Here is a 10414-nt window from a genome sequence, read left to right as displayed (position 1 = left end):
CGTGCTACCTGTCCCGGACCTCCTGTTTTGGACTCTCTCTCTACCGTACCTGCTTTCTCTAACTCTGAATGATCGGCTATGAAAAGCCAAATGACATTTACTCCTGAGGTGCTGACCTGTTGAACCCTCTACAACCAGTATGATTATTATTATTTGACCCTGCTGGTCATCTTTGAACGTTTGAACATCTTGGCCATGTTCTGTTATAATCACCACCCGGCACAGCCAGAAGAGGACTGGCCACCCCTCAGAGCCTGGTTCCTCTCTAGGTTTCTTCCTAGGTTCCAGCCTTTCTAGGGATTTTTTCCAAGCCACTGTGCTTCTACATCTGCATTGCTTGCTGTTTGGGGTTTTAGGCTGGATTTCTGTACAGCACTTTGTGACATCAGCTGATGTAAAAAAGGCTTTATAAATACATTTGATTGATTGAAATTTGATTGATTGGCTGGGCATGGCTCCCCAGTGTGTGGACCTATGCCCTCCCAGGCGAACCCATGATTGCGCCCCTGCCCAGTCGTGAAATTCATAGATTAGGACTTACTGAATGTATTTTCATTGACTGATATCCTTTTATGAACTGTAACTCAGTAAAATCTTTGAAATTGTTGGATGTTGCGTTTATATTTTTGGTTAGTATATATATACACATACAACGAGTTCTTTGTATGTGGCTGCTATGAAAATAAACTGTGTTTGCGTCTGATCAGGGGTGTATTCATTGTGCTGATTCTGTTGAAAACATTTCTTAAACGGAAGCAAACAAAACGAAACAGGGACAAACATACCTGTCTGTCACATTGATTACTCAACATTTTCTGGACCTAGTTTGTCAATGATGCCTGTTGGAGGATTAACAGCCCACTGGGCACAGACGTGAATTCAACGTCTATTCCACGTTGGTTCAACGTAATTGTGTTGAAATGGCATGGAAACAACGTTGATTCAACCAGTGTGTTCCCAGTGGGAGAATACTTACAGGCCTGCAGCCATCAACCATCAGCTTCCATTCATCTCAACTACACTCATGTACTGAGGTCACTGGTAAATCCATACTCTCCACTGCAGTCAATAGACAATTACACCCTCGTGCTCTAGTCAGCTATTGATTAACAGCAGTAGAATGATATTCAATATCATTCATGAAGTTGAATCATGGCGTTTTGAGTATGAGTAACACATTCTGACTCAAATAATGACCAAATAAATTATAATTCCAATTGACACACAGTGATAGACATGAAAAAGCAGAATCGATAATTCACACACACCACACCAAAATGGGTACATAAGTTGAAACAATCAACAAACAATCAAGGCATTATCAGTGCCAAAAGGTAATTAGTGTTACGTTAAAGTGATTATAAAAATCTTCCTGATAAATGTTCTTCCGTTTCACAACTCTCAGCCATAGGAAACAGCAGGTGTAGTTACCTGTAGCATCAGTAAGGTCCTTGTGAACCTGGAGTATATCCTGAGACAGGTTTATAGCTTCATAAGAGGTTGCAGTGTGAGTAAAAGACATTCTTCATAAAATATGTCACAAATATAGATATGCTCAATACTGTTTCAGGGAAACAATGATCCAACGCACGTTAAGATGACAGCGGTCCAACGACAGGTTTTTATATGTGATATCTGCTTTCTTGCAAGCCTTCCATTCCCTGCCAGTGTTGTAGGGTTCACACCAGTCTCATTGTCAGGTCCAAAAGACATGCTGAGCATCCCTGGCTGAGAGCAGCTGTGATCATATCACGGTCTTGCTTGCTGGGAGATGGAGAGTAGAAGGAACATGTTCAGGAGTCACACCATCCTACTCAATCCTTATTCTGACAGCTAACTATAATTAGGTTTCACAGTTCTAAGTTGAACTAATGATACTATATGTAAAATATCAAAATTAATATAAGTGCCCTTTGAAGCAGTACAGATGAAAATGAATTGAATTATTGATAGAATTCCACCCAGTGCTGAGGTTGTCTGAGCATGTGTCTTCCCAGTGGTCCTGGGTGCTCCTTTCCCTACCTGCATCTTACTGTAGACCCAGGGCAACAGGCGGCTGACACGACTGTAGACCCCCGGCATGTTCCTCCTGCCGCAGCCTACCCCCCAGCTGGTCACCCCCATCAGGTACCAGCGCTGGTCTGAGTCCTTACACACCAGAGGACCTCCACTGTCCCTCTAGTGGAGGAAGGGGGCGGTAGGGGGAGTGGGAGATGGAAATGGAGATAAGAGGGAGAGAAGAAAAGGGAAGGAGGGAATAGAGCGACACAGGATGAGATTTGTGGACATCATGTAAGAAGCTGTGTGGAAGTAGCTACTTGTCTGTGGTTCTCTGATGGGTCCTAGTGTCCTCTTTACTCACCTGGCAGGAGTCCTTGCTTCCCTTCATATCTCCAGCACACAACATGTCTTGAGAGACCTGGCCATTGTAGACTGTGTTTCTGTTACATACACTGGAGTCAATGATGTCCACAGTCACCGCCATAAGACTTGTTGATCCACTGGCTGAACATAAAGCAACAAAAACAAACAGATATTACCATACAGAATATCACACCAGATTGTTTTCTAGTCCTTAATTACATCACATATCATGCTGCATTTCTATTTCCTCTTCATTTTCACCCCAATGGCAAACAGAACCTAACAGTTGCCCCCCTGTGCCAGTCCTTGTGACTCTCACCTGTCCCCTCTGTTGTCCCAAATCCAGAGGTCCAGCATTTTGTCCCAGGGGAGACGGTCTTGTCATAGGCAGGCAGGCACACAGGCTGGATGCTGTCTGTTAATTATGACGATCAAAGATAGTGACCCAGTATGGTGTAATGTGCATCATTAATCACGTAATATTGTTAGGTTAAAGGTGAACTCACTGGAGTAGTCTACGTAATGTGTGAGTTTAAGCAGGGCAATGTCATAGTTGTTGGTGTTATCATCATAGCTCTCATGGACAATGATCTTCTCCACCATCTCAGGGACAGGCAGCATCGTCTGAGAAACCATGCCCATGTACAAACGCCAGTTATTGGGCACCAGGTACGATGAGTCTTTCCTAGAGATAGAAGAGTTGTTAGGTAATTTACCTCTTCACTGATAACTGTTTTAGCTATGTTCATCGTAAGCACTGTTCAGTCTTAGCTAGCTCACTTCGGTTAGCTTTGTTCACTTCCAGATCTGTTCTGTCTTTGCATCTGTTCTGTTATAGCCCAGTTCTTTTGTCTTAGCATTGTTACATTTCATGGCTATTCTATATGTTCTGTTTGATAATGTCATTACTGTTCTGTTTTACATTGTCTCAGCACAGCTCCTTGTCCATTGTCTGCTGTGGTGTCTGCCGTACTGACCTGGGGAAGCAGTGGGCTGCTGTCACCACAAAGTCAGGAGCCACCAGGGTGCCTCCGCAGGTGTGAAAACCCCGAAAGTGGAGGCTGACCTGCCAAGGCCAATCGCCCAGATTCGCTGCAAAGCCCCCTATGATTCTGGACGAGTGCTGCCGGCCACAATCTACCATGGGGACAGAGAGAGGGAGGAAGTCGGTCTGTAGTCCTAATGCAGTATGGGGATTTGTATTTGGTCCTCTGTTCATCAGGAGAGCTAGATGAAGCTCCAGCCTTAAAACACCACTGGTTGCCTTTGTGTATGAACTGTGAGAATGTAAAGACAGTTACTCACTGATACACTGCAGGGATACAGTGTCCTTGTTGAGGCAAGATGAGCTACTGAACACAGACAGAAACGCACAGTTCAATCAGATCACCAATGAGGTCACATGTTTTATTTGCCTTCTAATGGTCTAATGGTGACATTTTTGGCTCTGATAAATAATCAGAATATATACACATTGTAACGGTTTTGACTTGAGGTTATTATTTATAGGGGTGCCAGGTAGGTTGTGCCTACCAGAGAAAACATTGGTTTCTCCTTTTAGTTTGGGAGGGAATGAGTCCCATCTGGTCCGTCAAGTCTACACCAATACAAAGGACTTGTGCAAAAGTCAGGATGGAAATAAACTTTTCATAAACCCTTAAAACATTGGAAAGAACTTAAAAAACGACTATATTCTTTTGCGTGGGTTGTATTAGCAACATCAATGATTACACACACATATTATTATATCACAATGAGTTCTGGTTCTTCTAGAAATGTCCTGTACCTCGGGCTTAAAAAGAGTCCAGCCCGGTAAAGGAGTTCAGGAAACTCCCGTGACCTTAGTCACGCAATGTTTGTCCGTTCATTCAAGTGTAGCGTAAACCCAGTATTAATCATACAATCAATATAACAATTATTTTACCACAGAACTTTAAAGCGTATCAACTCTTACCAAGTCCTCAACTACAACTAACTACATAAATCATCACCGTATACATTACATCAAAACAAATGAAATACCGCATACAAAAAGGTGGTAGTCAGTCGGTCAGTCAGACAATCCAATCCGCCAATAGATCTCCAGCGGAGAAAGGTCACGAAAATGGGAGAGGTGTAGTCCACGGACGCAAAGAGTGGATCCGATCCTGGGTAAACTCTATTAGGCTACAAAACAACGGAATAGCGAAGCATCGGGAACTGAGGGTTGACCACATCCTCATTCACGTCTCCATCACAACCCCACTTTTGCGCAGCAGATGCTGGCTATTTAATTGGGAATTAAAGGGAAAGCGCCCTATTGGAAGGAGCTGCACTGAGACGGTTCAGAAAAATTCAGGGCCGTCACAACACACAAACAACAACAAACAATATATATATATATATAAATAAATAACAATGATTTATTATTTATTGATATATTTGTTTGTGTGTGTATATATTCTGATTATTTAGGAGGTGCTGCAGCATCCCTACTTCCCGCAGCTATGTACACAACTTGGCATGTAAATGATTACTCAGTGTGTGACATATGCAAAGGGCTGTTGTGTGTGTCCAGGAGCACTCACTTTACTGACACCTTCCCCTGGATGGTGTTGCAGGTCTGCCCTGTCACAGTGAGAGTGGTAGAGGACCCATCTTTCACACTGCTAGTGCTATGACTCCTAAATAAATAGATGCAGGGAGAAGTTCATATACACGTCCCCACATCACTACCTCACACCACTAAACCCATGGATTATTGGTTATTGTACTGCAATATTGAGGGAACTAGCACACAAGCATTTCATGCACCTTTTATACATTCATTAACCTGTGTACATTATGAATAAAATGTGATTTGATTTAGATTTATTTGATGGGTATGGTCACATAGGTTTGCACAGTTCAATCTTTAGACCAAAAGAGGGCAGCAAAATAATGGAGGATCTTACGCTCTGAAGCCTAGTTGTGCACAGGTCTGGTCAGCCAGGCCCTTGTTCCAGCCACTGTAACATACAGGGAGGAAACTACCAGCGCTGTTTGTCTTCACCTGGAGAGCCCCGTTCGACCCGAACCTTACTGGATAATACACAGATACTTCACTCAATTAGAACATCACTGGATCACACAGATACATCCCTCAATTAGAACCTCACTGGATCACACAGATACATCCCTCAATTAGAACCTCACTGGATCACACAGATACATCCCTCAATTAGAACCTCACTGGATCACACAGATACATCCCTCAATTAGAACCTCACTGGATCACACAGATGCATCACTCAGTTAGAACCTCACTGGATCACACAGATACATCCCTCAATTAGAACCTCACTGGATCACACAGATACATCCCTCAATTAGAACCTCACTGGATCACACAGATGCATCACTCAGTTAGAACCTCACTGGATCACACAGATGCATCACTCAGTTAGAACCTCACTGGATCACACAGATACATCCCTCAATTAGAACCTCACTGGATCACACAGATGCATCACTCAGTTAGAACCTCACTGGATCACACAGATACATCCCTCAATTAGAACCTCACTGGATCACACAGATACATCCCTCAATTAGAACCTCACTGGATCACACAGATGCATCACTCAGTTAGAACCTCACTGGATCACACAGATACATCCCTCAATTAGAACCTCACTGGATCACACAGATACATCCTTCAATTAGAACCTCACTGGATCACACAGATACATCCTTCAGTTAGAACCTCACTGGATCACACAGATACATCCTTCAATTAGAACCTCACTGGATCACACAGATACATCCTTCAATTAGAACCTCACTGGATCACACAGATACATCCTTCAATTAGAACCTCACTGCATCACACAGATGCATCACTCAGTTAGAACATCACTGGATCACACAGATGCATCACTCAGTTAGAACCTCACTGCATCACACAGATGCATCACTCAGTTAGAACATCACTGCATCACACAGATGCATCACTCAGTTAGAACCTCACTGCATCACACAGATGCATCACTCAGTTAGAACATCACTGGATCACACAGATGCATCACTCAGTTATAACATTACAAATCCATTACAGATCCAGAAAGGATCCTTCTGTTTTTGTTACTGACAACGAAAACTAGGTGATAGCTATTGGAGTACTGACAACAATTGGTCTCATCACTGCCCAGTTTGCATTCCTGTCGGCCATCACACTCCACAGTGTTGGAGGGACAGCTGTCTTTCTCCATCTTGCTGGGCTGGTAGGCTTCACTGCTGCTTAGGTGGCCAGACACCAGGGATGGACCGTAGCATACTGGACAGAGGTCAAAGGTCAGAGGTCAAAGAGAGAGACCAGAGGATATCCAGAGCCATGGAAGCCCCCATGTTAGTATACCAAAACAATGCAATATCATACCAGGTATATTACATTCACATCATACCCTTAATATGGAATTTATGATTTTGGAAATAGATGTTTCTGTCATAAATTCTGACATATTGTATTGTTACATTATGTCAGTGTTAAATGATGTTACATTATGTCCACATAATTGTACTGTATGGGTTCTCTGTAAGTTATTGGTCCAGTTACCCCCCAGCCAGAGAGCAATAACGAGGAAGACAAGCAGTAGGGTGGCTTCTCCTGATCCTCTGTAACAGTGGGAACTGTTCTCACACGACAAGCTTTTCTTATGACGAGGGGCTGCAGGGGGGAGAAACAGAGACATTTTAGGTTTAGAAAGAGAGAGAGAGATGGAGCCCTCTCATAGAAAGAGTTGTAGTTATAGTTAGGGGAAGGAATATATATTGAGGATTGAAGAAGTTAAAGGGAATGTGAGGAACTTACGGGCACTCTGAGAGACATGGATGACATTTGCATGTGGCATCGACTGGTTGATGTGGTAAGGTTGGGAGGGGGTGTCAGACCACCCTCTTGTTCCCACCACCTCTCCATACTGAGGAGGAGGCTGGGTGGGCACTACTGCTAAGTAGTATGGGGGTGGTTGGTCACTGTTCTGTGGAGAGAAGGGAGTCAGGTAGGTTTTCATGGACATTAGTAGGCTAGGTACGTGATCAAATTCTAAACACAGGCAGGACTTCTATGATTACATCTGAAGTTTAACTCTAGCCCAAAATCCTACACGACCCTGAACTATAAAAGACACAACTGATGAAATATACAGTGCATTCGGAAAGTAGTCAGACCCCTTACTTCCTGAATGCACTGTATGTACAGTTACAGCTTTATTCTAAAATGGATGAAATTATTTTTTACCTCCTCAATTTACACACAATTCCCCATAATGGCAAAGTGAACTGGGAGACTAGTCAGGATTGAGGGAAAGATGAACGGAACAAAGAACAGAGAGATTATGGTAGAACATTTACAAGATTATGTTATAATACTGTTTAAGTATCGATGAGTACTCTCTCATCGATGAGTACTCAAGCCTTTGGGGCTTGGCGCTAGCAATTGATTTGTGCTGGTTTGGTGGTAAAACCTACAGCCTGCGTTCAATAGAATGAGTTGGCCTCTGTGTGATCCCAGATAGAGATAGCCTGACGGAGTAGAACAAACCCCTCTTTGTCTCTAATCATCTTTGCATCCGAGACACTAAGCTGGGGGGCTGCTGGGGAGGGGTGGAACCAGCCATGACTAAGCATTTTTAGTGTCAGCCATATAAGAACCATGATTCCTCTGTAGTTGGGCTCTAAACGATCACCGTTGCAATTCTTAATCAATAAAAAATATTGATTGTTTGAAGAAATAATAAGTCTGTCTCACTTAATAAATAACAAGATTCTTGATGAAAACTTATCCAGAGCGCTCAGGACCTCAGACTGGGACAAAGGTTCACCTTCAAACAAGGCAATGACCCTAAGCACAGATAAGACGACGCAGGAGTGGCTTTAGGACAATTCTCAGAATTTCCTTGAATGGCCCAGCCAGAGCACGGACTTGAACCTGATCGAACATCTCGGGAGAGACCTGAAAATAAATATGATAATTATTTTTATAAAAACCTGTTTTTGCTTTGTCATTATGGAGTATTGTGTGTATAGATTGATGAGGGACATGTTTTAAAGTCCATTGTAGAATAAGGCTGTAACGTAACAAAATGTGTCAAAAGTGAAGGGGTCTGAATATTTTCCAAATGCACTGTATATATGGCTGCATTTCAGATACATTTTTGAACATTTTAATGTTGCAGTGATATGACTTAGGCCCAGCATTTGAGCGATGATTTTGATAGCAAGCCCTGAGCCCAATGAATCGACTACCCCCGCATGAAGAGAAAACAAAATTATATTTTTCAGGGATTCACAAGGATCATTTGAATTTCCTGAGTGATCAAGTTAAGATCCAACATCTGTTAGACAAACATTGATATGCGGAAGGTGTTTTTAAGTCCATGGCATGTTTTTCTAACATATTTCTAACATTTCTAACAATATTCTAACACACACACGCCCATCAGCATCACAAGCATGTTGTAAGTGTTGTTATGGTAGTGTGAGCAATGCTGAGAAGTGTTGCACCAATACGTCTATTCAGTGGATCCAAACCAACAATCTACTCAGTGGATCCAAACCAACAATCTATTCAGTGGATCCAAACCAACAATCTATTCAGTGGATCCAAACCAACAATCTATTCAGTGGATCCAAACCAACAATCTATTCAGTGGATCCAAACCAACAATCTATTCAGTGGATCCAAACCAACAATCTACTCAGTGGATCCAAACCAACAATCTATTCAGTGGATCCAAACCAACAATCTATTCAGTGGATCCAAACCAACAATCTATTCAGTGGATCCAAACCAACAATCTATTCAGTGGATCCAAACCAACAATCTATTCAGTGGATCCAAACCAACAATCTATTCAGTGGATCCAAACCAACAATCTATTCAGTGGATCCAAACCAACAATCTATTCAGTGGATCCAAACCAACAATCTATTCAGTGGATCCAAACCAACAATCTATTCAGTGGACCCAAACCCGAATGGCAAATTACTGGTCAGTGAAACACAATTGAATTTACTAGCAAACATTGAAAGCCAAGATACAATTACATAAATACTAAGTTATATGCCTCAAACTTCTACTAATCTCACATTTAAATAAAACATGCATGGTCTATCAGCCATACCAGACACAAAACTAGATCTGGCAATGTTTTGTTCCCAAACCAAGTAGGAACAAAAGTAAAAAGATCAATATTATCCAATAGACATGTCCGATGAGTTATAGAAGAGAGTAAATCCAATTACCTGGTCATGCTCCATCTGTGTGTGGAGGCCTGTGGTCTGAGGTGGTCTCACTGGGGTCTGGGCCACTTCTACAGGAGAAATCCTATAGCTTTGTGAGTCTCTGACCAGTCTCTGTCTGTTCCACAGGCATTGGAATCCAATCCTCTCTCCCTCCACCTCCTCCTTTCCTCTTCAATAGTGGCCCAACTGGTTCCACCATGGAAAGTGGGTGACACGCGGCACAGCAGCCAGACACACTTAACTTGTTGTTGTTTTTTATGTTGTTTTCTAAAGAGATAATTGGAATGACTAAATACAATTACAATGCAATATCTTATGTTATCTATGAAGATGAACACAAATTCACTCCATTAATGTTTCGTAAGATTATTATACTTTTTTATTTAAAGTTTATTTAGATAAAGACATGTACACCTTGAACAACCAATCATCTGATGCATTGCAAAATAGTATTTATAGCTTACGAAAATGTTAAACACCAGTCAAAAACAAAGAAAGAAAGAATAACACACAAAGCACAAAAAGCCACTTCTACCTCTATCAACGACGCCACAACTAAAATAGCTTGTTTGAGTATGCTCCCCACATGAAGTCACATGTTTGCTGTCATGGATCTGACAAAACATGTACTTTTTCAAGTGATTTACATCAGTGTGACAGGTCCTGTAGGAGGGTAATTTGTACAAACAAGGACAATTTTCTTTTAGAGTAGAACAATTACTATCACTGTTCTACCAAAACCATTCATGTACATGCAGCTCTCCTTGTGAGAGAAAGAGAATAACAA

General features: G+C 42.0%; 1 protein-coding gene across 2 annotated transcripts; it reads right to left on the bottom strand.

The window, feature by feature from the left end:
- Positions 1 to 1190: 1190 nt before the first annotated feature.
- On the bottom strand, positions 1191 to 9884 carry LOC135548467 (transmembrane protease serine 13-like). Of its 2 annotated transcripts, none has more exons than XM_064978096.1 (13): positions 9628 to 9884; positions 7193 to 7361; positions 6938 to 7048; positions 6509 to 6658; positions 5298 to 5424; positions 4932 to 5027; positions 3670 to 3713; positions 3342 to 3501; positions 2871 to 3049; positions 2684 to 2779; positions 2363 to 2505; positions 2023 to 2178; positions 1191 to 1764 (listed from the first exon to the last, which is right to left on the bottom strand). In XM_064978096.1, exons 1-13 carry the CDS (start codon positions 9640 to 9642, stop codon positions 1750 to 1752), a joined length of 1461 nt encoding a protein of 486 aa, XP_064834168.1. In that variant the 5' UTR covers positions 9643 to 9884; the 3' UTR covers positions 1191 to 1749. The 2 variants fall into 2 exon arrangements, with proteins under 2 accessions (XP_064834168.1, XP_064834166.1); XM_064978094.1 differs by having other exon boundaries at positions 3670 to 3716; positions 9628 to 9882.
- Between the last annotated feature and the right edge of the window lie 530 nt (positions 9885 to 10414).

The sequence above is a fragment of the Oncorhynchus masou genome, chromosome 11, assembly GCF_036934945.1.
Source record: "Oncorhynchus masou masou isolate Uvic2021 chromosome 11, UVic_Omas_1.1, whole genome shotgun sequence".
Classification (NCBI taxonomy): Eukaryota; Metazoa; Chordata; class Actinopteri; order Salmoniformes; family Salmonidae; genus Oncorhynchus; species Oncorhynchus masou.
This window is presented reverse-complemented; position numbering and strand designations above follow the sequence as displayed.

Excerpts from the sequence above, each read along its gene's own strand:
- LOC135548467 (XM_064978094.1), bottom strand. Across the intron at positions 3,717-4,931 it reads CAGGGGAAGGTGTCAGTAAA|TAGCTCATCTTGCCTCAACA; the intron begins GTGAGTGCTCCT and ends GTCTGTGTTCAG. Across the intron at positions 2,179-2,362 it reads GAAGCAAGGACTCCTGCCAG|AGGGACAGTGGAGGTCCTCT; the intron begins GTGAGTAAAGAG and ends TTCCTCCACTAG.